Genomic DNA, 25296 nt, shown 5'->3' on the forward strand with positions numbered 1-25296 from the left:
AATAGATAGATGACGTAACAGACTCCACACTTTACCACAGCATGAAAACTTAAACAATAATTAAAACGAACACAAGACGATAAAAAAGGAGTAATTTGATTATATTTCAATAAGTTTAATACTTAAAAGGTAATTTTGACTCTCATTCCGTTTTTTTCGATTGCAATAGTGGAATCACCGGAGCTAACTTGACTGGATGCTGCATCAGACTCAGTCTCAGCGGTTGTCACTCTATCAGTTTTGATCTTCTTTCCGCTCAAGATGTCGTTAACTTCTTTAATTTGGTCATCGCTTGACCTTTTGTAAGAGCGTACTGCATTTGACCTGTGCCCTGTGCGTTCCGCAATCAGTTGCTCGTCTACACCCGACTGATATAGTCGTGTGACTGCCGTGGCCCTGAGTGAGTGGTTGGAATAAAATCCAGGAAATCCAGCGGCGCTGCATAACTTTCCGACAACTGTTTGCAGTTCATTTTTACCAATGGGGCTGTCGCCATACCAAACCATCCCTTTAGGATTCTTTAGGGGACGGAGGTAAAATGCATCGCATTTATTCAGTTGTAACCTGGGAAATAAAACATTGAAATATTACAAACGTCTCCTTAAAATAAAGTGCTTTAAACATGTTCTGTTTTAAAAATACCTACGTATTCTACTTTTAAATGTATCATTTGTTGTGTTTAATTAAAGCAATTTGAAAATAAAACCTTTTATAAAGATATAACAATTTCTTGGTAATAATTCGGTTTATTATCCATTTTCTAATGCATGTTTGGATCTAAACTAAGGTGTTCAGAGTAATTTTATACACAGTAACGTTTAAGATAATATTTCGGTTAAAATTGCAGTAAATCGTAGCCCCTAAAACGTGTAAAAACCTGAGTTTAGATCCAAATATAGCTATCACAAACACGCAATTAAGTCCCTGTGTTCAGCATGATACATGGTTGCCTCACGCAGACTGCCTTCGTTACATTCGCGGACAGAAAGATGTAGTCATTATTTATATATAGTGAAAATGTCAACACAAACAAATTTGTTACGCTTACCGTTACAACTTCTATCTTATATCAATGGGAGTTATGGAATATAAATATGCTATACCCGTGGCTTATGTAGATTTTATACAAATTCACTAAACATCTTTCCCGGTTTTCATTCTGATGGACTTTAACAGATTTGTGGTGCAGCTTCCTATGATTGAGACCCCCTGTATTGGTTTTCGAATAATCTTCTGTATATGACAGATATTCGACTCCCTTGTGGTCACAACCTGGAAATATACGAACAATTTGGTTTTAGTATTTCAATTTCTAAATGTAAAACACGACTTATTGCTTGAAAAATTGTAATATTTGAAATAATTATTCTTTATTATCCCTAATTCGTAGCACATACATTTGCACTTGATTATAATTCGAAAAGGTTTTTTCCCCCTCACTTTTCACACAATACAAAATGTACGTAAAGTAAACTATCAAATACAAGAGTTATCTCCCATGTTTAAATTTGTTAAAACATTTATGAATTATGGCTACGTAGCACTACTTCATGGTAAAGTAATAAAGTTTTGTTTTTAATTCATGTTCGCTACCATAAATGATACTTTCCCTCCAAAAAGTAGCATTTGACTGGCTACTATTACAGTGAACAATTTATTAAATAATGTGAACTCAAAAGTAATTTCAACTCGGCATGGTAAGTACGTTGGACACGCTTACACAACTTTTTTCATATTATGAAAACATTACTTCCTTATACCACGGACTATGATCTAATTCTGTGGTTATAAAGATTTTTCTTACCTAATTGAAATTGAGATGATGGGCCGAATCTCAAGTTCCTGTGCTCCTGACCAGCACGTAGGCAAAGTTTAAGCCAATCAAATACACCATAGTGTGTACAAGCTTTGTTGATTCATCAGATCCTAACATGTGCTCTCGACAGAGTGTCTTCTCCTGGTCATTAGAAATGACGCCAGCTTTTTTCATTGTAGCGTCCAGTACCTCTCTCATGCGTTTGAAAGCATCATCACTTAGTAGACGTACCAAGCGGCTGTTTTCGCGCAGAAATGCCTGAATGCCTACAATGACCTCATACAGCGTATTTCCTCTGTACTCTTCTCCGTTTACTTTTCTTACTTCAGCCACAAAGAATGTAAGTGCTGTGTTCAATTCTGAATCCGTCATGTCTAATATGTCATTCTGGAGCTCCTCAATATACCCGGTTGTTCTCCTTTCTTTTTGCCAATCTCGGAATAAATTGACAGCCCAGCGTACTTTGGATTCCGTATTGGACGATTTGCTGGATTGGATCAGTGGCATTACATTTTCCTCTGTTAACGGCTCAGCGAATCTTGAGCCTGTAACTGAAACAATAATTCACCATATACTGAAAGAACTAGGGCATTGTAATACAAACGAAAATATTTATTTAATATTAAAAATATTTGAAATTACAACTGAAAAATATATTATCTGTTTATACTCAAAACCATTAAATAATATTCTATTCACTTCCTGTCAACCTTAGCTGCGAAGAATCAAACATGTAACTAATTACAGAAATTTTATTTTTTCTATCCGAAAGTATCCCTTCCCCTAACCTTCTCTCTCCCTTACCTAAAAAAAAAACATTAAAAAAATCACTTTAGATTGCAAAGATGAAAGGAGGCGTCAATTTAGTATACAAACGGGACTTGTGTAAGTCTACAGATAATACACGACACGCATACAGTACGATGGACAGACTTTTGTTTTCACAGAAAAATTACGAGTATGCAGTGTATTGTAAAACATTTCGCTACTGATAATGCATTATAGAATAATTGCAACCTAATAAATGATTTAAAAGATTTTTAGAAAACAAACCAACACGTTTAACGTATTTTTTGTACAAGAGTACGTAGCATTCCATGGTAAAATTTGACACAAAAACAATATGAGGGTAGAATGCAAGTCCGTTTTTGCCTAAAATGTAATTGGTTATATTACATTCAATAAAAAACAAGTATTTTCACATATACCATAATTGAGGTAAATAACAATTATATTACAAAAAGACAAGGAAATTGTTATATATTACGACCAAGTTTACGTAGTCATTTTTATTATATAGAAATTAACGAAAAAATCAACTAGCCGAAGTTTGTTAATACTATAAGTCATATATGAGAAAAAAATACTGGTAAAAACCAAATAATGTATTATAAGTGTTGCCGGCACACAAAGAAGGAACAATAGAGCAAGAAACGAAATTCATAAATTGTGACCGAATGAAAAAGCAGAGAATTTCATGAGATGGAGGTGAATACATTTCGAAAAACCTGTTTTAACGGTTAATGAACCATGCATTTCATTTCTCACCTAGAATTTCCCTCGGAATAAGGGTAAAAAATTGTACGAGTTTAGCAAAACATTTATTCTTGACCCATGTTGATTGCACAGATATGGTTTTTTTTAGGAATTAATTTTTTTTTAGAAATAACAGCTTTCATAATATATGTGAAATAATTAAGCGAAAACAAAGTGATGACAATATTACACATTATATAAATTTCTTTCGACATTTACCTGAGCCAAAGCTAATGTCCATGTCGGCAGTCGGTTTGTCAATGGTATCCGATACGTCTGTGTCTTCTGCATTATTGGTGTCCTTTTCTTCTTTTCTGTATTTTGGTTAAAAAAACACTTTCATTTTCCTGCTGGTCAACGAATTGTTCATACATATCCAAAACCTGACTTAAAATAGTGTCAGAGTCGTACTCCATATTTTCGCACCGCATGTACCTTCTCTTCAACACGTGTATGCGTTGGAGATAGGTCTTTTTAGCATGACCACGTGACACTCTGGCACGTACTTTTCGTGAAAAATAAATCACTTTCTTCTGGACTGGGTTCGAATCACGTAAAAGCAGGGCGCTTATTTTTATTTTGTTGTTTCTAACATTTTCAGCAGAAGTTTATAGTTTTACAATATATCAACAAATTTAGATAATGTGCTTAACGAGTTTATGAAATGAATGCATCAGCATTAGTTTTGAGTTAGGAATGGGGGGTGGGGGTTAATTTCCATCTAAAGATATTATTTCCAAAGAACACAAGTATCACATTTAAAACAATTCAACAATCGAAATTCATAACATAGTTATGTTTTTATTCGTAATTAAACAATTAATCAGATCCGTAAGTTGAAAATTAGATGAAAACTTTCAGTGTTTCACTTTTAGTTTAAATCAATTTTATTGCAACAAAAGACAAATGGATTGGACAAAAGTTATTGCAACTTACTTACGTCCTTTCCGTAACAGAAAATATATATACAAAATTAATGAGTCACGTAATAACCTAATACAATTCATATATGTATATATATATAAGATGTTAAAGATGGNGGTTAGAATGTATATTTGTGTTGGAAATTAAGAGAATTTCGGTTTTATTTGGGTTGAAATTCATTAACCATTTATTTGACCAAAGGTTTAATTGTTCCATGTCGTAGTTTATAACTTGTTTTATATCGTGTAAATTTTTCGAAGAGTGTGCTAATGCGGTGTCGTCAGCAAAAAGTCTAGTCATTGATAGTAATGTATTTGAAATATCGTTGATGTATACAAGAAAAAGAAGTGGCCCTCACTGAAAACTACATGTAAAAGTAAGCTAGCATGCTACCATGAAATATGTCCTTTTAAACAAAACCCTTCCCAATATAAACTTCACCTCACAATGCATTTTCAAAAATATCATTGTTGTTGAACCAAAGATGAACTTAACTTGTAGGGATCGAATGCGAGACTTTACACGGTCAGTGCTACACTTATTAGCCACTGTTGCTGTTCAGAATGTATGAAAGTTATCCTCACCCAGAATAAAAAACCTTTTTTTTATTGTTTCCACCGAAGGAAATTTCATGTTTAAGAAATAGTTCAGAATAAGTTCAGAAATAGAAATATTCCTTGTGATAAGAACTGATGTTCTGGTACGCTTTCAGTAATTCAGACTTTATATTTGTTTCTGTGTGAAATGCAATGTAACATCTCGGCTGTTTTCGGAACGAAACAGTCGTGACATTCCGTATTATGCGGGGCTTCGAAACGTGACGAAGTGTGCGTGACTGGTGAACCGTGGCGGCTGGTGTTGGGTATAGGGTGAGGCTTTTTTGGGTATAGGGTATCAGTTGACGTCGGGTGGGTATTCTTCGGGGTTTGGAGGGTATATTGTATTAGCTAACGTTGGCTGGGTACTAGGTGAGCTTGGGTGGGTATTGGATATCAGTTGACGTTGGGTGGGTATAAATAAACAATCGGTAATCGTCGGCACTTTCCGTAAACGAGAAACTCGTTTACGGATTTCCTCGTTTACGGAAAGTGCCGACGGTTCCCGATTGGAGTGATAACTTCCTGTCATTTCAACAAGGCCATCTGGCTTTCCTGTAAAAAAGGCTTTTTATTTAATACAAGAAACTTACATTGTATATTGGATACAATATAAACCACAGGGACCTGATAATTCGTTAAATCTATATTAGGACCTAAACTAAGATGTTCAGAGTAATTTTACACGTTTTAGAGGTTGGAATCAACTTTCGGTAAAAATGTCATCCCAATGATGATAATACTCATATATATAATCATTGTTGGGGCGGCATTTATACCGAAAGTTTATCTCAACCCCTAAAACGAGTAAAATTACTCTGAACACCTTAATTTAGGTCAAAATACAGCTGTAACTAACTATCAAGTCCCTGTGGTCTATATTTTATTAAATTTACGATGTAAGTTTCTTGTATAAATGAAAAACCACTAAAACAGGAATAAGCCAGATTGCCATGCTGAAATGACAGGAAGTTATCACTCCAATCGGAAACCGTCGGCATTTTCCGTAAACGATTTTTCGACTTCGAGAGCTTCTCTCCCTTCTCGTATAATATCATCATTAATTGGGGGTGGCATTTTTACCGAAAGATGGTCTTAACCCCAACACGTGTAAAATTAACTAATTATCAGGACCCTGTGTAATCAAACACTTCACTTGACATTCATCACGTGACCCATTGTATGTTCAGGTACATATAACGTTATGTAATTAACTACATGTAGATCTTGGCCGGAGATTTAAAAAGCCTAGATATGTACTCGGGTGAGCGATCCGTCAGATCGATCCAGGTAAGTAATTGTGTTCAAATGGTGGGGTAAACATTCATTATAAGACGACCGATGTCAGAAATGCTGAAATAGCCCAGTTGAGGACCTACATACAGTGTGCAGGTTCTATACATACCCGTATGCTCCGTGTGTAATCGACCTCGATCAGTGTGTGTCGGCAGATCACGGACTAAATATGTTATTAATAATTTGCTTATATGACCTTGTATGGGTGTTTTTTTGCATTGACTGATTTCATATATGTTGATTAAAATATCAGAACACTTATATTTAGCATTAAGAATACAAACAAACAAAATCTGGTACATCCTGTTATAATTTCTTTCGGTTTGTATATATCTATAACATGGGTATGTTCGCCATTTGTATAATTATATTTTGTCACACACAAATGACTAATTATACTTCATAAAGGTCTCCCAATTAGTGTTACATAATATATGCGCTTTCTGAGATCTTTATTTGACAGCATTTTGATAATGTAACAGGGATATAATTAATGTATTTGCTTGTATGTATATGTTTGTTTACTAAGTCCGTCCGTAGCGCGTCGACTGCCCATGTATATATTTCATACTCCGAGTAATGTAACTACCGCGTCCGCGTGTTGTATTCTATACTGTGATGTTATGTCTATAGGTGTATTGTGGTATTCTGCTCGTTACGTATGTTGATATGTTGGTATACCGTACATTTGTTCATTGGTCAGTAGTGTTACGTCAAGTTGTGTATGCGTTTTCATTGGTTCGTTCTGGGTGGTCAGTTTTGGCGCGTGTTTCTTTGTGGGCAAATAAATCACGCTAGTATCTTTTGAGGACTCGTAGTTGACGGACGGAGAGATGTAATGTAAGTGTTTCTTTGTCTTTGTGTAATACCCAACGTATATGTATTATGTGTTTTATTTGAGATATAATTCTATTTGGATCTAATCTAAGTATAGATGATTTGTTATTCCTTTAATAAGAAATCAGATATGATTAATGTATTTTTTTATATGAAAACGTAATAATGGAGGTGATGTAATTTGATTTTTTGTAAGAGGCGTTATTACGTTGTGCCCATTTGACTAAGGTTCGATAAATTTATTTAGATGTCTTTTATTTTAATTACAGTATATCCGTATTGCATACGATTGAAGAAGGCGTCGTAATTATACAAATAGATAGTAGCCAAGGCCTTGTGCCACACTCAGGTATGCTATTGTGTTTTTTATGTAAGAGTATATATATAGTATTGATTTGAGAAGGTATAGGTCGCTAGACTGCTAACTGTGAATTTAATATATTGTCCAGTAACTTTGTTTTGAGTCAAATCTTCAGTTTGATTGTATTTCATAAAAGTTGTAATTGTAATGTGTATTGCCTTATAGTTGATTTGTAAGGGTAAACGTTATGAAATCGTGTAAGAGTTATTTCCCTTGAATTTGTACTATTAAATATGATTATGTGTGTCTATTTTATATATTTATATGACTGTAGCTTGTACTTTGTACTTGTTGCAGGGTTCTTTTAGTTTTTACAACGAGCAATAAAATGACAGTGAACAAAACCCAGAGGAGTTGTTCTATATCTCACAACAAAACCATCTCTACTACAATAATAATTATGAATTTATGGAAATGGCATCTGCTGATGTTAACATAATGTTTCCGTACATGTATTCAAAGGTGTAAAAATACAGTCAGAATTTCAAGCACCTTTGATGTATTTGGATTAAAAAAAATCACATATAATCTTTGTTACTCTGCTGGTTGTATCCAAAATGGACGGAATATGAACCTACAAGTAACACTCATGAAACTAGAGTAATGCTAGTTTAAGGAGGCGTCGTTTAGGAGCCGGTAGGGGACAAGGGGATGCAACAAGCAGTGTTTTTGTATTGTAGTCGCGTTTTTTTCTGTTTAAAATTATCTTGCATTCACCTGCGTACCAGTGCTAAGGTAGCCAGCGCCTGGCTTAAGTGTTCCATTAACTCCTTTTCCTTGCCTTCATGGTCGGAACCATATGGAGAAACTGAAGTTGAAGAACGTTCCTGAAACCGGGGCATGGTACTGTCTCGGTGTAGATAATATATTTGGGTGTAAATTGTAGTAAAATCGTTTTGTAAGGGAGACGAAGTATGCAGTCCTTAAAAAATCCTTCCGTTTTATTTCGTAAATCTGTTATTGATGAATTAAAATTTAATTACAAAACTACAAAATAATTTGAAGCGTTAGTTTAAGCCATGTAGTTGGCATTGTATGAGTGGCTCCATTCGACATAATAGATACACGACGTTATTATTCCTTAAAAGAGGTTGTTTTGTTCCTCCTCAATGTTGTTTACCGTGAGATTTTTGACGCAATGTGAACATTCCTCTTTGCAAAAAATATTCATCAATATTATTGCGGTATAGTTATGCATGTATGCAAAACAACTGTAGTTATGTAATAAAGAAACCGGCGTTCATTTGTTCATCTGACGACGTAGATAACACTTGTTTTTAAAGTGGACGTACACACTATTCTTCCGCACAATACGCAGTGACACGGTCTGTCTTAATTGACAATAAATACAATGTGTACGGTGTTGACGGATACGTTTTATTTGATTTCATTCATGTTGAATATAAGGTTTGGTTATGCATGTTGTCATAATTCTGTGTATTTTATATTTAATCGTGTTTAAATGGTTCTGTTGATGATTTCAAACGTTCATTCATTTTCGAACATGCTGTTATCGTTATTAGGCATCTATTTATTAGGCTAGAAGACTGAGGTAAAATGACTCAAAGATCACTAACAAAGGACGAACGGCTATCCGATGATCTCCTGAATGCATCAAGAAATAATGACGTCGCAACATTTGAAAAATGTGTCCGCGATGGAGCTAACGTTCTTTGCAAAAATAAGGCGGAATGGAACGTTCTTCATTATATTGGACTCTACCGTAGTTACCAGCTTTTATGCCACGTGACACAACACCACGCAAACGTCATTGACCTTATCAATGACGTCGCGAAAGATGGAACGACGCCACTTCACATGGCGTGTATACCAAGCCCTCCAGATATCAGAGTCATAGAAAAGTTTGTACGGATTGGAGGGGATCTCCTTCAACGAGATTGGTTTGGGCTAGGATGTAAAGACAAAACCCATGACAGGAACACCATAAACTTCTTACAATGGCGAAAACTGCATCCAAGTGGTAAGGAAACACATTTTGTTTGGTAAACAACAGTAAACATTTCTTTCTGTATACTTACAGTAACCTACTTTAAATGAATCACGTCAACGGTACTTGAACTAACATATTTCAGTAGCAGACTGTTGTCAACTGATTTATTTTGGATATAAGTATATGGCACAACCAAATGTTCTCAATAAGCAAATATGTAAGCAGTATGCATAATATATTACCACAGTTTGTTATAACGTATTCCTACATTTTATAGGTAAGTGTTAGAAAATATGATTTTATTTAGAATTGGTCAAGGTCGACCAAGAACCTTGTGTTAACGACAGCATGTCGCATATGATGACATTTGTGTCAGTGTCACTGGGAAATGGAATCTAATCTGCCGGTACCATGAGGTTGTGATGAGAAATTTCCAACCCGAGGGGTAATTGTTTGGCTGTCTCCCCCGAAGCTCCGCCGAGGGTAAGACAACCAAATAATCACCCTAAGGGTTGGATATTTTTCTGAAGCCACGATCGTCATTCACTCTCTTTGACGTCACACTTTTGAGGGTCATATTCTGTACGAGGCTAGCTCCGCCTATGGGTTGAAAAGGTGATCTTTCCCGGCCAAAATGGAAGACAAAACGGTAAAGGACGAACCATTTTATCTTCTGAAGGCTTTGGGGGAAATAACGAATACAAGTTTTAAATAAATTGTATGCTAATAACAAGCGACTAATGTCCTGTGTTGGCAAGACTCTTATCCAGAAGCTATAACAAAAGAAAAGAACATCCGACAATACTCGAGTGTTCTTTACATTGTATTGATTCTGAAATTTATTATTTTAAGGTTTACCTGACTCTGTTTTGGACAATCAGAAAACAGCGGACAACGATGTCATCATGAAGTATCTACGCACGTTCGCTTTCATGGATGATGGATTTGCCAGGCGTTACGAACTTGCTTTGCAAGGAAGAGTAGAAAAATCCTCAAATATCCGGGTCATATTTCTTGGTCCACCAGGTGTTGGAAAGACCACGATGACGTATCACCTCCTCGAAACACCCATTCCTGAAGGTGGAGTAGATTCCACGAATATGATGAACGTCGACTTGAATCGACTCATGATCAACCAACGCACAGGCGAAAGGATTTTTCTACGCGGAAATGACATGGAGAGATCGGCAAGTCTCAATCGACTTCGTGATGTGCTTGGAACATTGTCAATATCAGAGAAAACTACCAAAGAAGGTTAGTTCATAGACTAGTTACCAGACCATAAGTCTTTGTATAGAAGTGTCCAGCTGCATGCATCTCTCTTCATATATCCCCCTACTTTACTAAAAGCTGATAACCAAGAAATAAAAAAATAAAAATGATTTTTTTTTCATTTGAGTATTTCATATTAAAGAGATATTGGTTATTGTACATTAGTTCATTAAACGGTTGTTCTCCTGAATGCAGAATTTCCTATTTCACAAATCACTGATAGTATTACTTATACACTACGTTTAACAACTTCAATTGTAAAAGCTGTTTAATCTTCTTAATTATTAATTCAAATACTTATACGAGACGGAATCTTTACAGAAGCTTATATTTGCATTTAAACCACTCACCAGTGACTTAAAACGGCTGCAGTGCCTTCAATATGATACACATATTTTTAGAAATGGTGCCTCTAGATCTCATGATTAATCATGAATTATTTCAATATTTGAAAATATATAAAATAAATCATTGAAAGTGACATCTTTTATAAAATCAACTGGTTTCCGAGTAGTGAGAGTTTTTATGCAGAATTTAACCAATATAATGCGAAAACAATTATCAAGGAAAATAATTAATTCATTAGAAATTTCGTTTCGTTGGTTACTTGTGTCAGAATTATTATTTTAAATGACAAAATGACTTTCATGGAAGCTTTAACTCTCAAACACCAAGACTTTAAAATGATACATGGATCCTAGCTGCACATTGCCATACTCTTCTCCAACAAAATACTTTAGGAACTAAGGAACGCTACATGTCGATAGAATATGTAAATCTTCTCTTTGTTCATACTTCCCTTTGTTCATACTTCCCTTTGTTCATACCTCCCTTTGTTCATACTTCCCTTGGTTCATACTTCTCTTTGTTCCTACCTCCCTTTGTTCATACTTCCCTTTGTTCATACTTTCCTTTGTTCATACTTCCCTTTGTTCATACTAACATTTGTTCATACTTCCCTTTGTTCATACTTCCCTTTGTTCATTTCTCCCTTTGTTCATACTTCCCTTTGTTCATACCTCCCTTTGTTCATACTTCCCTTTGTTCATACTTCCCTTTGTTTATACTTTCATTTGTTCATATTTCTCTTTGTTCATACTTCCCTTTGTTCAAACTTCCCTTTGTTCAAACTTCCCTTTGTTCATACCTCCCTTTGTTCATACTTCCCTTTGTTCATACTTCCCTTTGTTTATACTTTCCTTTGTTTATACTTTCCTTTGTTCATACTTCCCTTTGTTCATACTTTCCTTTGTTCATCCTTCCCTTTGTTCATACCTCCCTTTGTTCATACTTCCCTTTGTTCATACTTTCCTTTGTTCATACTTCCCTTTGTTCATACTTTCCTTTGTTTGAATTCTGGTTTTGTTGACACTTCGGTATTATTATTTTTGCCTGTTGACTTATTCCCTTGAAATCATTCATTGTTTTCAATCTATTTTGTAGGAATGTCTGCTGGTGGCGGACGCAGTTATAGTGGCGATATGGCTTATGTCAACATCTTTGACTTTGGAGGTGAAATCATGTTCAGCAACTTTCAGCACATCTTTTTAAACGCCGATGCCGTTATCATGCTGACATTCAGCTTACACAACTGTCTAAAGGACCCAAGCATACTTGGTAAGAAGTGTTGTATTCAAGTCGTAATAAGGTTGAGTTGATAAGAGTCATCCGTGCAGTGTATGTGTTTTCCTGTTTGGAATTAGACGTCGATGAAGATATATCGTGTCTAAGAATTTACCTTTCGAAAATGCAGCTTTTGCTATGATAAGTGATACTAGAACGTCAATAATAAGCACACCTCCCTATTGATAATATATGGAAACAAGATGGGTAATTCAAATTAAATTATGATAAACAACCGTCGGTTTGAATTAGGAGTTGCATTGGTGTTTTTTTTTTTTAATACCTTGGTTGGTATATATTTGTTCGGCATATCCATATAGGCATAAGGACATATTGATATTGATATTCCCAATTTCCAATGTACATAATGTCTTAGCTTAAATGATATTGATAAAACAAAATGTCGTGTTTCCCTCTTATGCTTGAGTTTCCCCGTTCGTATTTATCTCGAACAGATCTTCTCTAGAAAATGGGAAAAAGTTACAAACCCATGAGTTCCAAGTGACTGAAGCAGGCAAAAGTAATGACACATAAGCCTTACAATATTACAATTGGAAAACATAAAGTTTTGTTTACCAGAGATTAAATTTTGTTTAACGAGGGTTTTGTTTGGTTAAATACATGGATGCGGCTCAGTCTTTGGGTGTGCGAAATTGTAAAAAGCAATTCCTATATCCATGTAATAGCATCATAAAGTTATCAGTTAAAGACAAATATTCACCCCATACGACAATTGCCTTTGTAAATCAGTGTATGGAGTTCATAAGGCATTAAAATGCAAATACATTCAAGAAAGTTAAGGAAAAGAGTCAGTAACGTTTGTTAAACAATACGTGCACAACTTTGTGTCACTTCTGCAGACTCGGGGAAAGAATAGGCCTTCTGTATTCAACTTGGTTTAAACTGTATTTATTCAATGAGTGAAATACATAGCATGAATAATACAAATCACATAGACAAACATGATGAGAAAACAAGTACTGTGTACTATATAAATCCTTCCCATCTTTCTAACAAACTAGTGGCCTTATAGATTACTAACACTTGATAATATTACAGTTAAATGTATACAAATGAAGAAAAGAAAAATATGTGGTAAGGGACATGTTACGAAAGATAAATTGATATTCCATGAAACGGTAAGTAATTGTATCATTATGACAGCATTTATGAGGTTTTCACAATTTTGTTCCATCAACATAGTCATACTTTTACTGCTTATCCAGCACGTTTAGACTGGATAATGAAGTTTTGAACCCTCTCAAATATTTTGAGCTGTTGAGATGTTAGAGTCTCCATAAAGCTTTACATAGGCAGAGAGTTGGTAAGAAAGGCGATCAAGGCATTTACGTTTCTGAGTTTCATACTTGTGACACTGTTTTAGGAAATGTTCGTTTGTTTCAAAGGCAGCAAGGCAAGAACAGAAAAGACTCTCTACAAGGGCTGGTGGATCTGACCAATACGGGAACCGTTATTGTAATAGGAAGGAATAGCAACAACATTTCTGTTAAAATAGTTCTTAAGTCTAGAGATAGACGGATCATTTTTTGATGTTCCTGGCAATTGATTCCATAATTCAATACTAGCAGGGAGAAACGACTTTTGATAGGTCAAATATTGTTTGGGTGTCTTGTTCTGTAATCGTGAATTTCGGAGTTTGTTTGAGGTATAATGTTTCTAAGATATGAATGGGTCATGCGATGTATCATTTTATGTATCTGTATAATTTTATGGTTTTCACGTCTAGTTTTGAGGGGTTTCCAGCCAGTTTCCTTTTATAAATTAGGAATGCTTGGAAGTTTTGTGACACCAGTAACTATACGTGCTGCTTCTACTCGTAAATTTTCTAGCATTTCGGACAGAGCGATTTTTATGTTGTCCCAAACTAAATCCCCATATTCCAAGATTGGTCTATTGAAAGAAATGTACATTTTTAAAGGGATAATCTGTCAATTTTGAGTTTAAATCTACGCACTATATTTAGCTTTCCTGATGCTTTGTTAACTACATGATATAGGTGCTAAGCCCAGTATCCAGCTTCATGTCTTAGGAGATTACTTATTAGGGGCCCACTGGAGAATTTTTGTTCGGTGCCTTCAACTAAGATACTCTGGACATTTAAAGAAAGTAAAGTTGCTATAGTACATCGTTAAGAAACCCATTTGTTTTTCTTTTCTCTTTCCTACCCTTTCTTTTTGATTGTGTCTCCCTCGGCATCCGTCTTCAAATGCCTTTTGTACATGCCTCGAAGATATGTTCTTTCTTGAAAATCCGTTATTCTAGGTATCGCAGAATAGACCTGCTGAATATATGTTTTGCTAATACATATTAAATATATCTATTTTACAGAGACTGTGTATTTTTGGTTGAAGTTCATTTCCACCTACTCGATTGGAAAGTACAGGCCTCCTATTGTCCTCGTCGGTACACACCTTGATGAGATACCCTTTGTACGTATGTTTGCATTTCTAGTTTCTTGCATGTCTCTGTAACGACTTTGGACAATACATGCTTCAGTCAACATAGCCGGCCGTTTGTTAGTAGATGTTATCTTTCTTGTTAGATATTCATCCCATTATCATAAGATATGGTTTGTCAAAAGCATGCATATTGGAAGTGCATTTGTCATAATTCGGTAGTTTGTTGCACATCCAATTTCTACTGTATGGCGTGTTATTGAATCACTAGTACCACCTCAAATGTATGTGTAAATATTTACGGTCTACACTGACATTCACTCAAGAACCATTGTTCCCTGTAACTGGAGTTATCATCTCATAACCTGACTAAAGAATGTGACAAGCGTCCATGTGACGTTGACAACAATACAAGTTAACCACGGCTTATGCAAATTTCAGGATGTTACTTTAATGGAAAATTGTGTCCACTAATTTGACTAAGGAAGACGAAAATTAAGAAACATTAACAGAAAAGAACTTTCAAGATAAGGAATAGTTTTCTATATTTGGTCAGGTTATGAAGTGATTACTCCAGTTTGAATTGAGTAGATTGCTACAAGCATATGTATCGTTGATGGCGTCGCCATCTTTTCTATTAAAACGTGCTCAACTTATCACCTCAAATAGAAACCAATTCCTTAAGTTGGTCATCTTTTTTTGTTTCATATTTGTTATCTTATAGAACGAAAGAGAACCAACTCTGGAGACGTTCATGGCCACTATTAAATCAGAGAAAAAGAATCCTGATATTGCACAAATCTTTGAACAACACGTGGTAGATGTCATCTGCATCAGCAACCTCGAGCCAAGGGATCCAGTGTTTGAAAAGCTATGGAAAGTAATCCTAAAGTGTGCTCCATACCAAGCACAGTGGAATCAACTCTTACCGGGGCATTGGATTGCATTGGAACATGACCTCATGACGTTAAAGAGTCAAGGAACAAAGGTCATGACCTTTCAGAAGATAAAGGAGCGCGCTGCAGCCATGGATGTGACTGATGTTGGAGCGTTTCTGCGGTATGTAAAAGTATTGTGTGTACTGGAACTATTGCTTATCGATGTGTTTTTATCGAATGTTTTCCAACCCTGAAAAGCCGTTTATTGTTTTCCCCATATATTTTCTATTATTTCATAATATACTGATTTGATAAAAACAAAATCTGCATATGTCATATTTCTAAAATTCAAATAGGTACCTGAATTCTGCGAGAAACATACTGACATTCCCAACAGATGACCACAAAGATTTGCCAGCGGATCTGAAGGTCATCTTGGACCCGGAATGGATGATAAAGGCATTCCGCCTCATCGTCACCGAAATCAAATATCACATCGGAAATTTGGGACAGGGTGACCCTCTTCTGCAGGAGTATCAGCGGACCCGTCGGTTGAAAAAGGCCTTCATCGATCACGTATGGGGCAAAGAAGACACCGACAAGTTTTTGGAAAACAGTACTACTCTCCTGTACTACATTGAAAGATCGGAATTGATCGTGAAACCGCTCCCGAAGGAAGACGAGGCAGGCGATGACGTCGACACCTACATTGTACCATCCATGCTTCAAGACCAGAGCGACGTTAACCTCGTGAGATCTTACCTGAATCAAAGAAACATGGAGACGTCCTCAACACTTTGCATCAATTTTAAGAACAAGTTCATACCTGAAGCAGTCTATGACAAATTTATGGCTTCCCTTCTCTACCGATTTGAAGTGATCTCAACGAAACAAGACGAGCTTCTTTTACAACGGGGACTTGCTTGTTTCATTTTGACGGGCAATGTAAACATGGTAGTTCATTGCAAGGAAAATATGATCAAAGTAGCCCTGTTTTCGAAGGAGTATTCCTTTGCGAAGAGTCTGGCGGTTCCGATCAGGACTGTTTTGGAAAAGCTGCTTATGTCTACTCTTCAACGAAATGACCAAGGACATTTGGAATATAGCAGTCACATTGAAAAGGATTTCCAGATTTCAGAAACAGACGAGAAAACAGTCGTTACAACAAGAGCGGAGAAGAAATTTTGGTTCGGCGATTTTGAGGTACGAAGATGCACTTAGGCCTAAAAATCAAATGTATGTTTCAGGTACCCCATCCTCGATATCCAGGTGTTGCGTTCACGTACGCTCTCTGCACCCCTGGACTATGTCATAGCAAAATTGAAGTCACGAATGTAGCTGTTTGATTGGTCTCAGGAAAAAAAAAAAATATCAATCTCTGGGCTGATACCTGTCCTTTGAAGATTACAAAGGAGCAACACCCAACTTCAAAGTCAGACAATGTTTACCGTTACGTGACCAGGATATTCTTTTCAAAGGGTCGAACTACTATTCCTGCCTCATCCACACGGTCGCGCGCACTGAGCCTTCAATATTGCTTTGACATATTCCGGAGGTTCAAAGAGCGTAAATGAGCGTAACCCCTGGAGTATCGAGGATTCAGGTATCCAATCAAACCTCTGACTATAACAATTTTATCTCGCTCGAACGCACTCCATCCAGTGTTGGGATAAATTGTCCACCGGATGCAATTAAATTGATTGACAAACAAACAAGGCAACTAAATATGTACCTTTTCTACCTCATGTGCTGGTATCAAAATCAATTTCTTAAATCCAAATTATTATTCAAAAGACCTCAAACCATTTTTAGTGATTAAAAAAGATAAAATGAAATCTAATAAATCACGACCAACCAACCCAATTGTTTGAGTCAGGTACCTGAAACATACTTTTCGTTTTGGCCTGATGATATATTAATATTGCAAAATAGTCTAGTCCTGGAATTCTTCTCGGAACAATCCGTAATTAATTACAAGATCGATTCAACTTTATAAACAAAAATATCAGGATAAAATGATCGTCAATAAATTAGGTTTCTATGTAAAATTATAACTGAAATATTTAATTATAGTCGTTTAGCTTTTTTCAAAATATGAACTCATTCATTGACGAAATTATTATTTATGTTAACAGAAGTAAAATGTTAATAGAATGTATGTGATAATTCTAATTTACTATAAACTTGCAACTTCATGATTTATTATTTTCACGATTAAAAGCTGAATGCTTTGTCGATAATGATGAATTACAGCTTACCAGCTTTGAGTGAGTCTTCAATTTAGAAATAAATCTGTCGTGCGAGTCTTCAAATGAGAGATAAATCTGTCGTATTGTATGTGTCGTTATAAATATTCTAAACACAATTTTATTATTTTACATAGGACACGGGAACCACACCTGATGGTAAGTATATCGTTGTTAGGATGCATTGTGATTGTTACGATATTTGAAAACAGTCTTTACAATGACATACATTGTATTATAATGGACAGTACATTATTCATATATGTTTGTTTAAAATGCACTCAACTAATATAAGTAAGTTATAAGATATTTATGTCATCTACACTCATTTTTAAAGTCTACTTAATCATTTTTGTTAGAAGTTGTGACATTTTCCCTGATGCTTTTCAATTTTCTGATTGAGTTACACAATCAGTTTTAATGGTGGAATATGATTAAGAGTGGCTGACAGTTGAATTTTACACTTTTTAGTGAAAGAATCTAGTCCCGGCCCTTCAGAGGTCCTATCTTTGAAGCAGATGAGTCGAATCGCCAGACATATCAAAGCGTACTCGCATGTGATGTTCTTTATGGAACTCGATATGGATGACACGACCATCAGTCAGATTCGTTATGACAACGACATGTTAGATTTCCGGTCTCAAGTAACACGTATACTGATTCGTTGGCAAAACAACCTGAAAACCGGTGAACAAGCTGCATTAGGATTAATTGTAGACGCCATGAAAGCGACATCAATGGACTCGACCGACATGCTTTCAGAAATCACTCCACTATCATTTTTCGAGGAAGCAAGGAAAGTGGGTAAGTAGCAGATTTTTCTATTATCTTTTCAAGCTCGTTATGGGAGAATCCAAAGCATTTCCCATACTATTTTAATTTTTTGCATCATACCTAATCGTATAAGGTCCTGCTGACAAACATTCGCTTTTGCATCTACACCTCTAATCATATTTCCAACTTACTATATGCTACATGTATATTCCAGGTACCATATTTTTGAAGATATTTATTTCTTTGTTTTTGTCGCTTTTTTTCCTTTTTTTTTCTTTGTTTCTTTCTCTCTTTCTTTCTTTCTTTCTTTCGTATCTCCAGTAACCGATTTGTCTTGATTGCCAAAATAGAATTAAGACTTCCTATCAAACTTCAATAGTTCATTAACACAATATAGCAAATATTCGATATGTCTTATTGTCACGATTGAAGGTACAATTTAGCACTACATCAGTTTAAATCGCGAAAAAGAGTACCACTCTCATTTCTTTGACTTGGAGTTTTCTCCCTTCTGTAAAGAAAATCGAGGGCTGCGGTGGCCGAGTGGTTAAGATGTCTTACCGTCTAAGACCAACAATCCTTCACCACATGGTCGCGGGTTCGAGACCTATGTGGGGTAGTCGCCAGGCACTCCACCACAAAAGTCTGGTACGTCCTTTTAACGATAATAGGACGTAGAATACATAAAAACCAATAAAAACAAATTCAGAAAATGAAACAACCTAAAGGAGTGTTTCTGGCTTAAAACAAATCCCCTGTCAAGTGTTTCATTTGCTTTCTGGCGCATTACTTGGACTCAGTTTGATGCTGTGTTCGTAAGTAAACATTTTGTAATGGAAACAATTTCCACTTCGACCCCTGCATTTTTCTTGTAATCTTAATTCCTTTATTCAAATATTTGAATTTCTAACAACTATGATTCTGTCAAATACATGACAACATGTGATTTGTATGACATATTTCTTTTGAAAAGCACGTAAACAAATAGTTTACGATAATAACATTGGTAATTATATATAGTTGAACTCGTTGATACACATGATTCAATTTCGCTTGCATTTATATTGATATTTTTCCATTTTTTCTACTTGCAAAACTGTCACGAACATGTTATAATAAAAGGGATAATTGGAATCATGAGAGAAAAATCTCCAAAATTAGAAAGCATCATTAATCATGCGTTTCTGTTATAACAGCTGAATTAATAGACGAAACAGAAGTGCCACAACGTTGTCTTGTGGAATCAGAGGTCAAAGAAGTGGCCCATCTGGTGGGGAAAATGTATGTCGTGTTCTTCATTGAGCTTGACATGACCAACGAAGATATCGAAGAGGCAGAGATGAATCACCATAGACATGTGTTAGAGATGAAGGAAAGCTTATTTAATGGATGGTTAACACGTGAAGGTGATGGTGCAAATGTGGTGAGAGTCCTTATGGCGTTTCAGGAATGTCGTCAACTCAACTGGAAAACGTTGGTTGGTAAGTTTTTAAAGATCATTTAAATCCCCATCAGTTTAATTACGAAGTAGTCAATGTTTGTGTATGTATAATGTAAAGGAGAAAGGACGAAATCTGCCCATTCTGTAAGAGAATGGACTGATCGAGGCCATTAGGGCCGAGTTCTGTTCATTCTATCACAGATCGGAGAGTTTAAAGCCCATTTTCCTACTTAAAATACAGTACCTTTGTACCAATAATGGCACATTTTTTTTAGTTAAGAATGTACAGCTGCTATTAAACAATGTACGGTAATAAATTTAACAATGACGAGGCGTTTGTGTGTATGCAGCATGAGCTATGGTCATTCATGCATGAATGTATATTGTTAACTCATTGGACAAGTACAGGTAGAGCTTCTATATATGGAAATGTACATGAGTTTCATGAATCCTAGGTATTTACCAGTCATTCCAACTTGGTCATATTAAGCGAGAACATGTTATTATCGTGAGATGACAATATCAGTTTCAACATCAAGATTTTTAATGCAAAGACATGTTGACTAATACAATGCATCAAACAGATAACAGGATATTTTACTAAAAATGGCAATTGGATTAAAATAGAAAACGTTACTGAAGGAGATGATCAATAAATCAAAACCTCAAATAACACCTTAACCAACACTGGTGGCAGTTTAAATTGATCACTTCCAGGACATAACCGCTATATTCGTGAAACATCACGGAATGTCTATTGGATTATTTAATTCTATCTCAAGTATGGATTACTTTGCGTGACGATCTGTTAGATCATTCATATTTTAAGTTTTACAGCATTCTGTTGGAAATTTTTTTCCAGAGGTCGTTACTCCTCATTGAAATTCAACAGTGTAAATGTACATAAACCTAGCAAAGCACAATGTAGAAAATAAATTGTGGATTTTCTTCTAAAATTTGTTAGTGCTTAAAAGTATTTTTGTAACCTGTAACCGTCAATTATTAGGCGAATAGCCGTCCTGTATTTAACACAATAATAATGAACAGATACATGTACTTCATTGTACATTCTACTTAATAATGTACAATGGGAACAAAGGATGATGTCACAACTGTGTTTTAAAGTAGAATATATAACGAGGGTGGGAAAATGTTGGGAAATAATTAACGAATTTCAAATTTATCCCACTGAAAAATAATGATTGAACACGAACATCAAAAATTGATGAATATGTAAATAATTGACATATACCTCTTCTGTTTAATTAAATGTGTGAATTCTAATGATATTTTGCACATTTGCAAATTTCGTTTCAGATGTGCTGAAGAAAATACCAAGTGTCTGAATTCATTTATGAGGCATGTCGTATCACAAGGTATCCAGGTAATGTCACGTCCTCGCATCTTGTTGTTCAAAGATAGTCCTGATCAGCTCATCAATGAATTCAGTTTCTTATAAAAACAGAAAGACTTCGGCCAGGAGAGGGGCAGAGTTTATTATCATAGGAATGCCTACAGCCTGCTGGAAATGTTTGCCACCAAACTCAACCAAGATATTGTCAACCAGGAATTCAACGATTCTCACAATATCGCCCTCAGTATTAAACAAAATAAGCTCCAAAATGATAAATCTTTATTAAGAATATTCATGATTGCTTTGGTGGCTTAATTATTTCAATTTGACTTCAATTAACTGGTGGCAGGAATATCTCACTATAAGTGTACATAAGAGTATATATTCGGTATACGTAAATAGGTCGAATGTAACAGTTTAGCAAATCTATGTCATACTTCAGAAGATCCTGCTACACTTCTAATTTCTTATATCAAAATAACGTTTGAGTTAGATAGTTACCTTCAAAGTTGGTCAAAGATTACCTTCATTTTTTGTCTTGATCACAAAGAGGTAATATGCATTTACCCCAAGACTGATTTTGGTAGACATTTTTGTTGTTGTTATATACATATAGCTATATGAAGTATAGTTGTGAACATTGAAACATATTTCCTCTTGTGATAGAAACGATTCTTTTATTCTGATAGAATGGCTAGAACATACGCCTGACAAGATGATATTCAATTAAACTTAAAAATACCGAAACTCTGGGATAACTATCTTTATCTTAATGTGTCTTGGATACAGATGTGAACATTATTGAAATATTAATTATGTCCTTATTCAACACTTGGTACAATTGTGCAGATTTTCAATAATATTTAAAAATTCAGATCTTGTATCTGAAATGTTTCTTAATTCCTGACAAAGCCTACCTATGGTGGTTCATTTGCAGAAAAAGTTTCATTCGAAGTAATTTGTTTTTGAAAATAGAACGCTAAAATCGCACTGAGATTTCGTTCGTTTTTCGGCCGTGATTAGTATCCAAATTGGTACACCATATCACAGGCTATGAAACTTGTTTTTATTTTTCTAGTTGATGTGCAATCGTATATACACTTTTATATTATCCGGTTATAAGGAGCAGATATCAACATTCAAACCTGCTTATATTTAACCCCTTCAAAAGCCTCCACAATTTCGTCGACGTATATCGTTTTTACTGGTTTTCGGATATGTTTACTTTGAAGTCATTATGTACTCTTAAAATATTTCTGGAAACAAAACTATGAAAATGCTTATAAATACCTCATTTGTTATACTGTCAAAGTAAAAAGAGCAATTTTAATTTTAAAGTACTATTCGAACCATTTTCTGACCGTGCACCAATTCGGGTAGTGTACCAATTGTGGTAGCGTGACGTTATATGCAATAAAAAAAGTTCAGTATATAAATGAGAAACAAACCAAAAGACAGAGTTGCTAGCGTTTTCTTCCATGTATGGGTTTGTCGGTTGCCTTATGAAACCATAAATGGTCGAGAGCGCTTGCAACTCTTGTCTGTTACCTTTTTGTATAGTATTATTTTAAATTGTAAACATCATGCATACACTATTTACATGAATTTTGAGGAAGATTATTTTTCTTATAGTTTGGGTTATTTTTTAAGCCGCTCTTGGCGAGAGCCGAGCGGCTTATTAATTCTGTCCAGAGAACGAAATGACGGACCCACTTCCGTTACGGATGCGTGCGCATAATTCAGTCTTGCATGCTTCCGCTATATAGTTTCGTTATCGTAAATAGAAAGTAGAATCTCTGACACTCACCTGTGGGTTACTTAAAGTCTTCTGATACTCTTCTCCAAGTAATAATCTATACTTTTAATAATTGCTGAAAACAAAATGTTTGTCTCCGGTGCATTCTACGAGTGTTGTGGTGGTGAAATTCGTGCACTACGTTTGAGCGTTTTAGCAACTCGGATTGAGGCCTTAGGAGTGTTACGCGTGTGAAACACATATGATTCGAGAAAGCACATGTGAAGACTGTCAAGCATCGACGCTGTCTGTAGAAGGAAGAAGTAAATATATGTATTTATAAACCGTATTAGTGATGAAGTATAACCTCTATTTTGATGTTTCAAACGGGAACGTAATATGACATATCGTGCTTAGGTTGTTAACGGTAATGCTTAATGGCTCTGAGACGAGACGATATGTAAACTGTGTATGCTTATCAAACATTTCTGTAACACAGCATGCTATTTCTGGTGTATTTATTTATGAAAGTGTAACAATTTAAGAACATGACACAACTGCCGCTGCTGTTTGACAAGAATTCGCGCCGTGTCAAAATATTATCCAATCCGGTGTAAGGGAAATAACTCTTACGTTAGTAATTAATATAAAGTCGCATTGAGAAATATAATTCAAATATATTCCAAGAACATTTTTGAGATTTTGTATATTCAATGACAGTAAATAAAGTCACTACATATATTAATAATTATTATTCATATGAATAAATAATAAATAAAAATAAAAGGAGTACAATGTCTCTATTCTCCATGTATTTTTCCCCCATTCTGTTAATTCTTCATTTCACAATCACAAAATGCACCTATTCTTTATTATCCATTCACCGATTGGCATTCTGCACATAAATGCTCATGTCACATCATTGGAGGATGCTAGTTAATGAAAATTACAACAATGCGTCACACTGACAGAGGGTGAAAAAAGAGGAGAGGGAGAAATGTTTTTAAGGCATCATTTAAGATTCTTGGTGATTGATTTTGGAAATCCCAAAGGCATCATCATCACATGACCTGATTTTCAATAAGCAGAATACAGAACACATATCTGAGGTATTATAGAAGATATTGATGCTCCACGTCTTACTGAAGCAATTCAATTTAAAGTGGTGAGCGGCTTAAATGTCAGACTGACATAATTCTAGTTATTTTCAGGTATTCATTTTTATTCAAGATTTTCTATGACTTTATCGTAGGTACAATTATAACGATGAGGATCTCTCGCATCAGATCACTGTCGGTAATATATGGTTTTAAAACACAACAGAAAAATGTCCCAAATTGGTATTGGGGACACATACCCCATTGACCTTATATCAATATGAAATCTTATATTCTATTAAGCAGTATATGTATCATACTTTCGCTTAGGTAATTTTTAATGCACATGGATCTCTTATTATAATATCTGTTTATTTTTTTCACATATACTTATTATAGTTTATATAAATTCATACACACTTAAGATATAAAGGTTGTATAGTAAAATTGTATTCAATAAAAAAAAAAAAAATAAAAAAAAAAAAATTCACATCAATACATTATAATTGTAAATAAATACACCCAAGTGAAAATATTTAGCTTGAAATAGCTAACATTTCGTATACAACTTAAATCTATAGAGGTAAATACACTTAGATCTTTTTTGCATTTCAATAACATGTTCCCAATTAAAAAGAAATATAATTCATAAAGACAAAAAAGTTATATTTATGTTAATCATTATGCCTAACATTGCAATGATAGTGTTACTATGGATGTATTTCATTGTGCGTAACGGTATATTTTTGTTTATCTATTTTACAAGTTTATTCATGTATCAATTAGAGCCTGGCCCGACTGATGTTTGACATATTAATATATAATCAGGAATTTGATGTTGAACCTAATTTTAACACCAGTTGCATATTCGGGGTAATCTTCGCTCTCTGCACCCCTGGAATATGCCGTAACAAAATTGAAAACACACGCCTAGATATTGGATTTGTGTCGGGTAAAAGAAACTAACCAATCGCTTGACTGATACCTATCCTTTAAAGATTACAGAGGAGCGACACCCGACATCAAAGCCAGTCAATTTAACCGTTACGCGAGAACGTGATTCTTTTGATAAACATCAACATATCAAATTAGTTTGCTTTCTTGTCTTATCCACAAATAGCTAGCGGTGAGCCTTCTATTTT

At 35.1% G+C, this 25296-nt stretch overlaps 2 protein-coding genes across 5 annotated transcripts; one reads left to right on the top strand and one right to left on the bottom strand.

Moving 5' to 3' along the window:
• Window positions 1–1919: 1919 nt before the first annotated feature.
• On the bottom strand, window positions 1920–3642 carry LOC110440476 (zinc finger MYM-type protein 3-like). Its single transcript, XM_021483581.1, has 3 exons — window positions 3572–3642; window positions 2017–2367; window positions 1920–1957 (listed from the first exon to the last, which is right to left on the bottom strand). The coding sequence occupies exons 1-3, from the start codon at window positions 3591–3593 to the stop codon at window positions 1920–1922; spliced, it is 411 nt and encodes a 136-aa protein (XP_021339256.1). The 5' UTR covers window positions 3594–3642.
• A 2400-nt stretch (window positions 3643–6042) lies between these two features.
• Window positions 6043–22952, top strand: LOC110440506. Of its 4 annotated transcripts, none has more exons than XM_021483627.1 (12): window positions 6043–6162; window positions 7275–7354; window positions 8905–9347; window positions 10170–10571; window positions 12033–12206; window positions 14562–14662; window positions 15354–15688; window positions 15864–16710; window positions 17891–17912; window positions 18225–18557; window positions 19724–20008; window positions 21286–22952. In XM_021483627.1, exons 3-12 carry the CDS (start codon window positions 8924–8926, stop codon window positions 21312–21314), a joined length of 2952 nt encoding a protein of 983 aa, XP_021339302.1. In that variant the 5' UTR covers window positions 6043–6162; window positions 7275–7354; window positions 8905–8923; the 3' UTR covers window positions 21315–22952. The 4 variants fall into 4 exon arrangements, with proteins under 4 accessions (XP_021339302.1, XP_021339301.1, XP_021339300.1 ...); XM_021483625.1 differs by lacking the exon at window positions 6043–6162 and adding an exon at window positions 6179–7008; XM_021483626.1 differs by lacking the exon at window positions 7275–7354.
• The last annotated feature ends 2344 nt before the right edge of the window (window positions 22953–25296 follow it).

Source organism: Mizuhopecten yessoensis, unplaced genomic scaffold, assembly GCF_002113885.1.
Source record: "Mizuhopecten yessoensis strain PY_sf001 unplaced genomic scaffold, ASM211388v2 scaffold11183, whole genome shotgun sequence".
NCBI classification, from domain to species: Eukaryota; Metazoa; Mollusca; class Bivalvia; order Pectinida; family Pectinidae; genus Mizuhopecten; species Mizuhopecten yessoensis.

Excerpts from the sequence above, each read along its gene's own strand:
- LOC110440506 (XM_021483627.1), top strand. The coding sequence starts at position 8,924 with ATGACTCAAAGATCACTAACAAAGGACGAACGGCTATCCGATGATCTC. Across the intron at positions 10,572-12,032 it reads AGAGAAAACTACCAAAGAAG|GAATGTCTGCTGGTGGCGGA; the intron begins GTTAGTTCATAG and ends TCTATTTTGTAG. Across the intron at positions 18,558-19,723 it reads CGAGGAAGCAAGGAAAGTGG|CTGAATTAATAGACGAAACA; the intron begins GTAAGTAGCAGA and ends CTGTTATAACAG.
- LOC110440476 (XM_021483581.1), bottom strand. The coding sequence starts at position 3,593 with ATGGACATTAGCTTTGGCTCAG. Across the intron at positions 2,368-3,571 it reads GGACATTAGCTTTGGCTCAG|TTACAGGCTCAAGATTCGCT; the intron begins GTAAATGTCGAA and ends TTATTGTTTCAG. Across the intron at positions 1,958-2,016 it reads AAGTGATGATGCTTTCAAAC|GAGAAGACACTCTGTCGAGA; the intron begins GCATGAGAGAGG and ends TCTAATGACCAG.